General features: G+C 31.8%; 1 protein-coding gene across 1 annotated transcript in view; it reads right to left on the bottom strand.

Annotated features, from left to right (window-relative positions):
- The window catches only part of LOC105885282 (uncharacterized), an 87549-nt gene extending 72739 nt beyond the window's left edge, over positions 1-14810 (bottom strand). The window contains exons 1-2 of the mRNA XM_075999534.1: positions 14616-14810; positions 10613-10700 (exon numbers count right to left, since the gene is read on the bottom strand). Of these exons, the coding sequence (XP_075855649.1) occupies positions 10613-10700; positions 14616-14803 (276 nt within the window). The 5' untranslated portion in view covers positions 14804-14810. The remainder of the gene's footprint in view (positions 1-10612; positions 10701-14615) is intronic.
- Between the last annotated feature and the right edge of the window lie 403 nt (positions 14811-15213).

The raw sequence follows: 15213 nt of genomic DNA, 5'->3' as shown, positions 1-15213 counted from the left end.
TTTACCATGTCTGAAATGGTGACAGGGTGAAATGAAGGTGTCGAATCAGAATAGTCTGCTATTCATGATAAAGTTGGAGCTACAGCTAAGTAACCTTATGAATTTCAAGGGGTGGAGAGATTAAAATTATTCCTAGATATTCATGGGGATTATTTTACTCTCAAATAAACCAAACTGAACAGATTGAATGGGGGCTATGCTAAGCTTTTTCTAAATCAAGTTATTCATTCTCTAAAAGGGACTAAGAAGATGAAAAACAGTGGTTAACAATGGATCTAAATAATACCTTAACTATTCATAGAAATATATATTAATTAATTTAGCAATTTTTTTGAGTAAATAGCTATTGAGGTAAAGGATTTTCAAAATACTATCTAAAGGCAATAATGGTAGAGAGTTCAAACTCTAGTGCAGTGATTCTCAATCAGAGGCAATTTTCTTCCACAGGGAAAATTTGACAATGTTTGGAGAGATTTTGAATATTGTACAATGCAAAGATAGTCCCTTCACAAGAAAAAATTGCTAGGTACAAAATGTCAATAATGCTGAGGTTAAGAAACCCTGCCCTAGGTCAAGAGGGTTCAAAATCTTGGTCTCAGTACTTAATGTCTGTATCACTTCACGAAAATTACTTAATTCCTCATGGCTTAGTTTCTCCATTTATAAAATGGGGATAATATATCTATGTCATGGAATGGAACTGATGTGGAGATTAAATAAATTAACATATACACAGTCATTTATATGTAGTAAGTGCAATATGAAGTGTTTATGTGACAGCTAGTTGAATAGAGAATTGCGCTATGACCACTACCGGTTGATTAGCTCATATGTAGAAGAGATTTTAGGGAAACTTCAAGAAACTTTCATGATTTATGTGCATCTCTACATAACCAGTATCTTTGGAGAGGGATTAGGGGAAACAAGGACCTAGGATATAATTCCATGAGATGACCTTGTAAGTAGTGTGTATGTAATCTCAGTAAGAATGCCAATGGGCTGATGAGTGTACCACTTGTGAAATGAAGTTGAAAGTTATTGTTGCCATCTGAAAAATCACACTATAATGTATATGTATTGGTCTGATAGTTAGGTGCCCTATACTTTCTCAATGACTATCATGGAGTAGTAACCCTGGGAAAGTAACTTCCCCTCTCTGACCTTTTGTTTCCCAATGTGTTAAGTGAGGCAAATAGACTAGATGCTCTTTAGGAATATTTTCAGGTCTGACTTCAATAGGATTGAATATATAAAGGTTGTCTTTAATATTCCCATGTTGATACTTTTAAAGATCCTCTCCCCGAAATTGATGTTTTCATGCTGCAGAATATCCCTAACACTATTTTAGGGTACAGAATGTTTTATCATAGCATGCATTTGAAGTTGGGTAATGCATTTGATGTGGGGTAATGTGATACTTCCAGTTTTTGTTGTTGTTGTTGTTGTTGTTGTTGTTGTTGTTGTTGTTCTTCTTCTTCTTCTTCTTCTTCTTCTTCTTCTTCTTTTTCTTTTCTGTTCTTAGCCTGGATTTATTTATTTATTTATTTATTTATTTATTTTCATTTCAGAGTATTAAATGGGTACAAACACTTTGGTTACATAAATTGCCTTTACATCACCTGACAAGCATGCCCATCCCCCAGACAGTGTTTATCACATCTGCTAGGTGTCGAAGGGATGGGTAAATCCAGTTTTGTTATTTTGCTTAGGATTTCATTGGGTATTTGTGTCCTTTTTTGGTTCCATATGAATTTTAGAACTTATTTTTTTCAAATTCTGTGAAAAATGGTATTGTTATTTTTATAAGAATTGTTGTGAATCCATATATTTCTCTGGATAGTATTGTCATTTTAACAATATTGATTCTTTGATCCCCGAGCATGTCATATTTTTCCATTTGTTTGTGTTGTCTATGATTTCTTTCATCAGTGATTTTTAGTTCTCCATATAGAAATATTTCACCTCCTGGGTATTTTATTTTATTTAAGCTATTATAAATGTGATAAAGTTCTAGATTTGGTTCTGAGCTTGATCATTGTTGGTATATGAAAATGATGGGAGGGGGAGGAAGGGATGGGTATATACATACATACTGAGTGCGATGTGCACCATCTGGTGGATGGACATGCTTGAAATTCTGACTCCGGGAGGGAAGGGTTCAGGGAAAGGCCCCACATGTAACCTAAACATTCGTACCCCCATAATATGCTGAAATTAAAAATAAAAGAAAGAAAATATGATGTTGATTTCTGTGCATTGATTTTATGACATGAGACATTGCTGAATTCATTTATCAAATCTATGATTCGTTTGGAGGAGTCCTTAGGATTTTTTATGTATAAGATCCTATCATCAGCAAACAGAGATCATTTGACTTCCTCCTTTCCAATTTGGATGCCCCTTATTTCTATCTTGCCTTATTGCTCTGTTTAGAACTTCTGGTACTATATTGAATAGAAGTGGTGAAAGTGGGCATCCTTGTCTTGTTCCAATTCTTAGAAAGGATGCTTTCAACTTGTCCATGTTCAATATGATGTTGGTTGTAGGTTTGTCACATATGGCTTTTCTTATTTTTTAGGTATGTTCCTTTTATGCTGAGTTTTTGAGGAGTTTTATAATGACAGGGTACTGGATTTTACCAAATGCTTTCCCTAAATCTATTGAGATGAACATGTTGTTTTTATTTTTAATTTTGTTTATGTGGTAAATCACATATTGACTTACACATGTTGAACCACCATTGTATCCCTGGGATGAAACCCAGTTCATCATGGGTGCATTATCCCTGTGATGTGCTGTTTGATTTAGTTTGCTAGTATTTTGTTGAAGATGTTTGCAACTATATTCAATAGAAATATTGGTCTGTAGTTTTATTTTTTTGTTGCATCACTTCCTAGCATTAGTGTTAGGGTAATATTTGCTTCATAGGATGAGTTAAGGAGGATTCCATGCTTCCAGGTATTTTGGAATAGTTTCAGAAGGATAGGCACTAGTTCTTTTTATTTATGGTAGAATTTGGCTGTGAATCCATCTGGTGCTGAGCTTCTTAATTTTTTTCCCCTTGGGAGATTTTTTATTACTGATTCAACCTCAATGCTAATTATTAGTCTGCTCAAGAGGTCTATTGTTTCCTGGTTCAATCTCAGGAGGTTGATGTTTTCAGGATTTCATCCAATCCTCTAGGTTTTCTAGTTTGTGAGCATAGTTATTCATAATAGTCTCTGATGATCTTTTGTATTTCTGTGACATCAGTTATAATGTCACCTTTTCTATTTCTGATTGTGTTTCTTTGGATTGTTTCTATTTTTTTCTTGGTTAGTCTAGTTAGTATTTTATCATTTTTGTTTATTTCTTCAAAGAACCAACTTTTTATTTTGTTTAATTGAAGAATAAGATGTAAAAATTAATTGCGGACTATAATGTAGTTCAATAATGATGGTAAAAGTTTTGCAACACTGAGAGTAAAATGATGATACCTACAAAAGTTATTTAATGAACATATTCTTGTCCATATCTCTTTCATCCCTACACTCATAAGGTGACATGAAATCACAATAAATCACAGGGCACAAGAGTAACAAAAGTCAGGTGTACTAAACATTTTTATAACAGAAAGTATAATATATAGAATAATATTCCCTATGACATTCTTTAAAGAACAAATAAACAAAGTTGTTTGAAAAACTATCACCACCTCAGTTAGCTATTTAATGCTATTAATCTGTATACAAAAGTATAAAATTAAATTCAGAAGTTTTGGAGAAAAAATTATCAGTACTTTGTGGACATGACATATCCTTGAAAAACTTGGACTCTAATCTATGAAAAAATTATGTCTTCTAGTATATCTGCTAGTTGGCAGATTACTCCAAATAATATTTTATAAAATAACACAAAAATGAGAAAGCTTTAGAGAACATAGTCAAATATTTTCAGGAATATGTAAGGAAAAATTTCTATCCAAAATCAAGACCCCCAAACAATGTTGAAATAACTTTTCTCATTTGTATACCTTGCAATTCAGTCAAAGTAAAGGAACCAGAGTTCTAAATAACATGTACTTACTTATGAGATACCCAGGAGATAATACCTTAACCTGGAATATGAACATTAATATTGGTATTTCATGTATTTTGGCAAGTTAGCATAGAACAAAATTCTTTAACAGGTTGTCATTCATAGAAATAATATAAGGAGCAGTTACATCTAAATGGAGCCATGGAATATTTTGAGGAACCCACACATACATAAATTAAGAGTTTCATCTAAATACAGGCTACATGCAGAACAGTGCACAATCCTGATTATATTCCAAATAAATTATTACAAAGTGAACACACTTATTACTACCACCCATATCAAGAAATACAAAATGATTTATACTGTAGAAAATCTCTTGTACCCTTCCCCTTCACTAATACAATGCATTTATATTGCCTGTCTACTTCTTTCACTAGAGTCCTTAGTATATTAATCATAGTTATTTTAAATCCTCAGTCTGATAATTCCATCATCTCTGACATATCTGATTCTGGTTTTGATGCTTGCTCTATCTTTTCAAAGTCAATCTGAGGAGAATGAACATCTTTGAAATATTGAATCTTTTAATCCATGAATGTGACACTATTTCTCCAATCATTTAGGCCTTCTCTAATTTATATCAAATATTTTATATTTTTCTGTATGGAGATCATACACATATTTCATGTAATTTTTTTCCTAGGCATTTGTTATTTTATATGCTGCTGAAAATGATATATTATTTTTAGATTTTGTCAGAAGACATTCCATCTAATTTATTCATACCCTCTGAGGTTAGAAAAATTCTTAATATTCATATGAAAAAATTCTGGGTCCACAAACACAGAGAACACATAACTTTGATTTAACAATTTAGTCCACCATAGAAAAGAAAAATACGGAAAGATAATTCCATCAGATCCAAAAGAACTCTTCCCCTTTGCAGTGGAAAAAAAACTTCACTGGACTTAAGATCACATTAGAAAAGAAAAACTCAAAGCCTAACACACTAAATTCTCTGCCACTCCAACCCATAAGATAGTAGATTTCTACAAATTTATCCAGTAGAGATCACCTGATGATCAGATCCTTAGGTCAAATTCCAAATCACTTGTATCCTAGATATTACAGCATGTGACATGTGACTTTGATTTCCAAAAAAAAAAAAAAAAAAAAAAATAGCAAGGATGTGGAAATATTTCAACTCTATGTATCCCCTTCTTACTTTCATAGCACTTTGTCTTTTATTTTACTTTCATATGGATTTGAAGTCACAACATATTATTGTTTCATAGAGTCAATCTTCATTTAGATTTTACCCACATATTCATCCCCTCCATTCCAGGTTGTTCTTTCTTGCATCACTGTGCTTCCTCCATTAGGGATCCATATCCTTCTACATGCAGAACTCAATTTAGTATTTTCTTTTCTTTTTTTTTTTTTTTTTTGATCTTCCAGTGAATCTTCTTAGTTTTTGATTTATCAACAATGGTTTTATATCACCTTAATTTATGAAAGATACCTTATGCTGAGTATAGATTTTAAGGCAGGTGATTATTTTCTTTCAGAACTTTGATGATATTATTTTTCTTCTGTGTTTCAATGTTTCTGTTAGTCATTTGTCAGTCTTAATTTTGTTCTTATAATATTTTGTTTTCTCTCTGACATATTTTAAGATGTTTTCTATTCCATTTAGGAGTTTTACTCTGATATGCAATGGTATAGTTTTCCATACAAGTTCGTAGTGCTTCTTGAGTATGTGACATTTCAAGTCTGTGTCATTTGTTTTTAAAAATTATTTGTTGTTCCATCTTACGATGTTGCTTCTATTCCATTTATTATACCTATTCTCCTAGAGCTCCAATTATATGTATGTTAAACCTTTTACAATGTTGCATATGCACCTTATTCTCTTTCATATAGTTTATAATCCTTCTGTTTCTCAGTGGTTCAGTCTCTATCTTTACTTCTGACCTATCTTCCACTTTCTTATTTCCCATTTCAGTTGTGTCTTGTTTGCTCTTAAAGCTATTTATTGATTTGCTAATTTTAGTTACTACAATTTACAGTTATAGTATGTCCATTTTATTGTTTTTTACTCTACTAAAGATGTCCACCTTCTCATTAAATTTATTAATCATATTAGATTACTAAAAATGATAACATAGATCTTTGTAAATCTGTTTCTATTGATTGTATCTGTCTCTTGGTTTCTCAATTAATTGATTTGGTTTTTGAAATATTTTTTATTGCAACTATATATATATTGCTTATAACATTTGCCATTTTAGTGATTTTAAGTGTACAATTCAGTGTCATTACTTATATTCACAGTATTATATAGTCATGGCCACTATCTCTTTCCAAAACTTTTTCATCACCCCAAATACAAACTTGGTACCCATTAAACAGGATGACCCATTTCTCCCTACCCTCAGCCACTGGAAACCTCTAATATAGTTTCTATGTTTATTAATTTGCCTAGTCTGCATAATTCATATAAGTGGAATCATACAATGTTTGTCCCTTTCTGTTTGGCTTATTTTAATTAGCATATTTTTCAAGGTTCATGCATGTTGTAGCATGTATCAGAACTTCATTCCTTTTTATTGCTAAACAATCTACTGTGTGTATATGTATTCATTTCTTTTTTTTTTCCTTTTTTAAAATTCAAGATATTATGGGGGTACAAACATTTTGGATACATGAAACACATTTCATGTATTTATTTATTGATGGTCACTTTGGTTGTTTCCACTTATTATCTATTACAAAAAACACTGCAACAAACATTTGCAGACAAATATCTATTTGAATCACTGTTTTCTATTCCTTTGGGTTTATACTTAGTGGAAATGCTGGATTATACTGAAATGGTGTTTAGCCTTTTGAGGAACTACCAAGGTGTTTTCCACTAGTGGCACACTAATGTGTGATGGGTACAATTTCTCCAAATCCTCAGCAACAATTCTTCATTACAAAAAAATTATAGCCAATGTAGTATGTGTGAAGTGGCATCTAATTGTGGTTTTGATTTGCACTTCCCTAATTACTAATGATGTTAGGCATTCTTTTATGTGTTTATTAGTCACTTGCATATCGTATTTGAAGAAATGACTGTTCAAGTCCTTTCTATATTTTATTTTTTATTTTCAAAAGATTAGGAGGCACAAGTGTTTTTTTTGTTATGTGGTAAATTGTATCATGCTAAAATCAGGGCACTCAGTGTACATATCACCAGAATAGTGTACATTGTACATGACAGGTAGATTTTTCTCGCTTACCCCACGATCCTTCCCCTTCTTAGATTCCAATGTCCATTATTGCACTTTATGATTATATATCCTTTGCTTAACTCCCACATGTAAATTAGAACATGTGGTATATGTTTTTCCATTCCTGAGATTCTTAACTTAGAATAATAGTCTCCAGTTTAATCCAAGGTGTTGCAAAAGACATTATTTCATTACTTTTTATAGCTGAGTAGTCCTCCATGGTATGTATGTACACATTTTCTTTATCCATTCATCGGGTGATGCAAACTTATGTATATTCCACATCTTTGCTATTGTGAATTATGCCAAGATAAACATTTGGGTACAGGTGTCATTTTTATCAAATGTCTTCTTTTCCCTTGGGTAGATAACCAGTAGTGGGATTGTTGGATTGAATGGTACATATACTTTTAGTTCTTCAAGGAAACTCCATACTGCTATACATAAAAGTTGTACAAGTTTACATCTCCACCAATAGTGTATAAATGTTCTTTTCACTGCAACCACACCAATATCTATTGTTTTTGACTTTTTAATAATGACAATTCTGACAAGAGTAAGGTGGTTTTCTATTGTGGTTTTAATTTACATTTCCCTGGCGATAGGTGATACCGAACATTTTTTCACATTTGTTGGGCATTTGTATATCTTCTTTTGAGAAGAATCTGTTCGTGTATTTTGCCTTCTTTTTCATGAGGTTATTTGTTTTTTCTTGATAATTTGAGTTTCTTGTAGATGCTGGATAGTAACCCTTTGTCAGATATGTAAAATGAAATACAATCTTAAGCCCTTCACCCCCAGCTGACTGACTGGACCTTTTCTTGGCCAAGGGATCCCAGAAATACCCCAAATCTGAGTTGCTGGCCATGAGAAGGGGAGTCAGACACACCTCATCATGGCTCACTCCTTTCTTGTAGATATACTTTGTCACTCATTAAAAGTCTTAAGGCTATGCAAGACAAGCCTATAGGTCCGCAATTTACATAACAAATCACTTCAGTTTGGATATATAGGCTGTGGCTTGTCTCTGATTAACAGACTTCCTTATTTTAACTTAAAACATTCCAAGCCTTTAGGCAAAGCTTCATTTTCTTTAACCAATTACAAATCAAATAATCTTTAAACCTATCTATAACCTATAAGCCCCCACTTCGAGATGCCTCACTTTTTCTGGCCAAACCAACATATTATGCCTTCCATGTCTTGATTTAAGACTTATCCTGTATTTCCTGTCTCCCTGAAATGTATAAAACCACAATGTAATCCAATCACAGTGAGTCCACTTGGTCAAGGCTTCTTGGGCATAGTTTTGGGCCATGTTCCTCAAATTTGGCTCAGAAAAAAACCTCTTTAAGTTATTTTACAGAGCTTGACTCATTTTTGGTGAAAGATGTATAATTAGTGAATATTTTCTCCCATTCTGTAAATTGTGTATTTACTCTGTTGATTATTTTCTTTGCTGTGCAGAAACCTTTTACTTTAACCACTTTGGTACTGTGCTCACCAGCTGCGAAACCTTCCCCACAGCTGGCACTCATAGTCCACGCGATAGTTTGTGCTGTGCATTGACGACGAATCCGTTTTGCTCTTCTGTGTTGAGGAAAGCTTTAAAGCACTGAAAGCTTGTTTTACTTTACAGGCAGCTTTACTTGTAATGTAAATCAGAATAGGTAACATATACATACATGTTTTCATTACATTATTTTTAAATGTTCATAATTTTATTTTGATAAATGAAAAATCAGAAAAGTCATATCACGGCTGTCGGCTAAATTCGATGCTCGGTTGTGCGCTTTCAAATCACAGCTGTCAGCTAAAGTCGCCATGCGCGTTCATCTGTGGCTATTGACTAAAGTCCATGCTGGTACCGAAGTGGTTAATTAAGTCTGATTATTTATTTTTCTATCTTGTCTAGACTTTCTGGTTTTTCTTGGTGAAATGGTTGGTTTAATAAGAATCTTGAGTGACTTTGCCTGAAGTAGCAGCCTAACTCTCAGGATTGTCATGAGACATAAAATTTTCTATGAGCCCTTTTTTTTTTTTGCCACAGTAAAACAAGAAATGGCAGGGGCCAAGTTGAGAGGAGGGTCCCTAGAGCCAAGAACTTTGCATATTAATGCAGAAAATATTTGGAGTTCAGTTACCCACATTATTGCTGGTCTTGTTATATTCACTCTCACCTAAAGTAGAAGTTTCAACCAGTTAACAGGCTTAAAGTGAGGATTTGAGGATTAAATTAGTTATTATATACAGCCCTTACAATAGTGCCTGGCAAGTAGTAACCATATATAAGTATTAGCTATTATTACTGATATTCCCACATATAACCAGGTTATGAACTAATTTCTGGTAAGCAAATACAATTCACAGGACACAATACCTGTGGTAATGAATACTGTTTCAAGATTTCTCAGTATGTTTAAACATCATCAAATATTTATTAAATCACTTCTGTACAAACACTATCTTGAACAATCTTAATAGAAAATTATATAAGATACCACTTCTCTCAAGATGCTTAAAATCTACATGATATATACATTAAAATTTAAATATTACTTATTTAAATATCTCATTATTCTATAAAATTTTAAGGGAAAGAATTCTCTCTTATTAATGTATCTTCCCTGAAGCCTAGTACATGTATCTGCACAAATGATTATGGGATTTAAACAATCTTACAAAGCATCATATGCTAAATTCTATGAAACAGAAACTACAAAAGAAGGAGGATTCACCTTGTTTGATTGATGGATGAATGAATATATAAATGGTAGCATTAATGAATGAAATAACTAGTCCTTAAAAGAAGTATCCTATTTAGATAAGGGGAAAAGTCAGAGTAGTAAATTCTAGGTGGAAGAGATAGCATGATGAAAAGCATAAACGTTGAAATATACACAAAACATTTAAGGATGAATAAAACAGCTCAATGGTAGTATAGGGGTCACATACAATCAAAGGATAATAATAAATTATTTGGGACTAAGGAGGGCCTTGAAAACCAATTAATAAAGTTTAGACAATGTTCAATAGATAACAGCAACTATTTTGAAGCTTTGCAATCAGCTCAATAGTTATTTTAAAACAATGCAGCAGTAATAGTAAATTCTGATTCAACAGAAAAGAGATTTCAGGTGACAACAGTATTTGTTGCCTATAAACTTATTTTATATGGTCCTGAATTTCAGTGTTTGCAATGGAAATGGTAAAAAGAGAAAGGTTGTATAGGCATTACTGATAATAAACTTATAGGACTTGATAACTAAATGCATATAAGGAAGTATGGAGAACAGCACAACAAAAGAATGTCTTACCTGTTCAGAGAAATGTTTCAGTAATGTTATATGTTTAATGAGGTGGTTTTTCAGACTGGAAAATTCTGACATGCAATCAAATGGAGGCCTGCCAGAGAAGGATGACAAGAGATTCCATCAATCTGAATTTCATTGAATTAACATATCTTTATACCTCAGAAAATTGAAAATTATAATCTACAATATAGAGAGCTTTAGATTAAAGGTACCAATAGATAGCTAACTTTAAAACATTATAATATCATATCAAAAAGTAACATAACTATTATATGAAAGATGATAAATGTAATATTTCTATGGTCTCAATAAACTGGCAGGTGGTAGGAACACAATTTGCAGTAGTTACTCCTGTTTTCAAATTAATATAAAATGGTGGATGGCACAGTAGATCTCTTTTTATTTTTTCTTAAGTTCCTTACTGTACAAATAATTACATGAAAAAGAATAAAAGGAGGCAAAAAGAGAGTCAAATATTAATTAACTATATAATCAATGAGTGGATTATCTTATTTCTTGAAAAATAAAGATTGGCAGTTATCTGGTAATTCATTTTGTTTGCCACAAATAAAAAAAAGTATTTTATTATGACACTATAACTAATTTAAAGTTTGGGCTTTATTAATTTTATCTAGCATGATTTTTAGTCTTCTGTGGTTTCAGGGACCTGTAATCACAAGTAGATATTTGAATGAGGTGATAAAACCTACATTGTCTTGTGGGAACATGATCACCTACTTCATCTGCACTATTAAGGATATTTTAAAAAATGGGGAGCCACTTTTTATAACATCATTTGTAAAATAAATTAGAAGCACCAGAGTGCTGAACCCATATTTACTTTCACAAGGTAAATAAAATTTTATTTTTAGGAATTAGCAAGAATAAGTCATTTGTAAGCCCCTTCCTCCAAAATTCCCAGGAGATTACAACATCTCGTGTTTGCATGAAAGTGTCACTCTCTGGATGTCTACTTTTAAAGAACATAATATGGGCAATGATTCAAATTACTTCTCATAATTAAGCTTATAAACTTGTGTGGTAAAATTGGCTGCCAGCATCCACAGGAAATGTGTAACTCTGTCCATGGTATGAAAAATGCGAGGAAAATTCTTTGGAAAGTTTTTCCCTTCTCATCTATGTCTAGACCAAAAAGTTATGAGCAAATAGCCAAGGAAACATTGACCTACTTTTTAAAAGTGGAGCCTACCCCTATCATCCTACCCTATCTCTTAATTTTTGACATGAAAAATGCTCAATTTATATTTCCTTACAAGTATAATCTTAGTTAGTTATACTTAGTTATGTGATCTTGAGTTACTATATCACCTCCACTGAATTTTGTCATAAATTCTCTTTACCTCAAATCAGTAAGCCATTTCAAATTTTAATGACTAATAGAAATAAAACATTGAGGAAAATCGTTGTCAACTGACTCTAAATTTCCATCTAATACCATGGTTAAGATCCTCTAAAAGCCCATAACCTCTATAGTAAACCTTAAAATGTACCTCTGTTACTAATAAAGCAGCATTTATATAAAGCTCTATTGTGTATATAGAAGCTTATAGTACTTGTAAAGTCACTCTTTTGTACACTGTAGTTCAGTCGAGAAAGTTCTAGTAACTCATTATAAAGGCTATATATATTAGTAATATACAAAAAGGGAACAGGAAACTCCTCCTAGGAAGAGAACAGAAATAAGTTTTTCCCTTTTATTGATGAGACATTTTGAATTAAACTCCTGAAACAATTTCAATTCTCAAAAATAATTATTATATCTATTAACAAGATGATTTACCAGATTTATATATTCCTTTTTAATAAAGCTGAAATAATTTTTAGGCCTGAAATAAGAAACTTGATTAAACAAGGCTGAACCAGGTCAAATGATAGCTTGAATCACAATTTGAAAAAAAAAAAAATCTAACAATGGAAAATCTACATTTAACAGCATCTTTCCCATGTTTTGTTTTAGAAACATAGAGATGAGGCCAATTTTAGGATAAATCACAGAAATAACTTTCCCCTGAAGCATAATGATTCAATTTCAGAGAGAAAAGAAGGGGAAATTCCTCTAGTTGATACTCAAACTAGATAATTTTTTTAGGGAAAATTTTATTATTGTATAGGAAATTCAATTTGGCTGAGCCCTAAACATTCTAAAATTCATGTTGATATCTTCTCAGAAACAAATCTGATGAGTCTCTGATACAAATCTCAAAGCATACAAAGTTTCATAGGAGGTCTTTGTAGAATCAGAAGTAGTTAAAGCAAAGGAATTGAAAAGTTTATTAAAAAACATGCCCAGTACAAAACATGCTATTGTGATTTTTGATGTGTTTCATTCATAATGTTTTGGTATTTAAAGATCATATTTAAAGTGATCAATGAGTTTTCAACTTAGTTAAAAGGTTATTCAATATGAATACCCTTATTTGGTGGCATTAGTTGTTAAGCAAGGACTATGAGAATCTATAGTGTTTTAAATTAAAGTTTAAAATCTTCAAACAGAAAAGATTCTAAGACAATTCATAAATTTGTCATATTTGAAAGCTGCTATATGAGATAATTTTGTATACATTATCTCATTTCTGAAAGATGAATCTGATGTATTGCCTTAATGACTACTTACTATAAAATACAGCAGGATAAATATTAATTTTACTTGGTTCCACTGATGAGAGCAAAGAAGCCCTCAAATTGAGGAATTTAGTGAAATTGTGCCACCAAAGAGTACTTCTTAATACTGATACCATGATGGGAATTTTTTAATGAGATTAATTTGATAAAATGAGAAAATCTAATACTGTAAATTATCAAATATCAGTGAAGCAGATATTCATTTCAGGGGTGTCCTCTTTGTTGCCACTAAATTTTGTGGCTGTCTTTGTTGTATGCCTCTGATATCTCTTTCCTTATTTTTCTCCTTAAGTTGAGCTTATTCAAAGGATCCAATTTGCTTGCTTTTTTATTGTGGTTTCCAGACTTTCCTTGTTTCAGCTTGTTATCAGATAGATATTAGCAAGGAGCTCAGAGAAAACGGGAGTAGAGGAAATGAGGAATTTACTAAATTTCCTTTAATATTCAATTTGAAATTTCTTTGAACAAATGGGTAAGTCACTTGATCCCTTTTTATGTGAACAAATGAATTTGCCAATCAAGTATTAGTTCTAATAAAAAAGAGATAATAATGGATCATTAAGAGAGCAGGTAACAAGGAAATATAAAGAAAAGTATCGTGGCTTCCCCCCTCACAATGACTTTTCTCATTGAGTATAAAAGCATGCTTCCCTCTGTCACTGTCTAACATCTCTTATCTTTGGGATGCAATACTTAGCAGAAGCAAAAGTCCTAGGAATTAAGTATTCATATAATGCCTCATTTGCATGTAGAATTAAGAGTTGATCATAGTCTTTGATCAAAACAATTAGGAGATAGAAATATTATTATGTTACTTAAAAGTTATTATCAAAGCAAGATTAGAAATTATTTGTCTTTGATTTTCACAGCCTTCTCTTAGTAACACAGGGTTTTAAAAACAAGACTAATTCTTAACTAAAAACCTCTAATTTAATTAATATACAAAGAAAATAAAACTATTTTGTGGTAAAGAATACAGATGTGGTAATTTAGAACATTAGGGTAAGTTTTGTGCACTCCTAAAAGACTGTAGAGAAACAAGTGTTTTTTTTCAAATCTTAATACAACAGTGGAGTTTATTTTATAAAGGAAAATAAAAAGGAATCCTTTGTAAAAGAAATATTATTTTGTAAAATATTTTTTTTCTATAAGAGGCAAATCAAATATTGATTTATTTAAAGGGAACTCTATTATTATGCTGTATATCTAGGGAGATATTCACAGCATCAATAAAATATCTATGAACATATTTGAAAGAAACTGTGGAAATAAAATCCAGTCCACACATAAAGTTTCTGAAGAAAAAGAAAGAGGGAAATATGCTATTATCTCAGGGATTTAAAGATTAAATATTAAGAATTACCTTTCCAGAATGCTTAGTATCATCTTGACCATATTAATCAATTCTAGTGCAGCTGTAAGAATATTATGAGGAGGTTGTTCATTAATGCCATGTAGACTGCGCACCCTTCTTCTTTCCGATATCATGACAAGAACACGGTCAATAGCATGCTCAAGATGTTCACTTTGTTTTACGAATCTGGTAGGCATCCTTTTATCATTCTGAAATTAAAGTAGGAGTTTTGAGGCAATAAATGAGGCAGCACTTATCTAACAAACTATAAATACAGAACAGGTTCAACACCAACATCATTAGGCAAAGTAATATAAGAGGGATGCAAAATTACCATCAAGCACTTTTCATTCTTTACATATTTTTTTGGTAATACTTATGTCACTTGTGGTAGTTATTACATAAATTGCGTGAAAAGAATAAGGTTTAGCCATGGGAATACTGATATGTATAATTTTAGAATATGGCAAAAACTACTTGCTTAAAATTAGGACGTGTTAATTGTGATACTACCTTATTAATACATCCACCTTGTTTCCTTTCTAAAGTATAATCTTTTCAATAAAGAACTCATAATACTTTGTATTTTGAATAGAATTGGGTATAG

The sequence above is a fragment of the Microcebus murinus genome, chromosome X (genome assembly GCF_040939455.1).
Source record: "Microcebus murinus isolate Inina chromosome X, M.murinus_Inina_mat1.0, whole genome shotgun sequence".
NCBI classification, from domain to species: domain Eukaryota; kingdom Metazoa; phylum Chordata; class Mammalia; order Primates; family Cheirogaleidae; genus Microcebus; species Microcebus murinus.
Note: the sequence above shows the minus strand (reverse complement) of the source record. Positions and strands in the feature narration are given on the sequence as shown.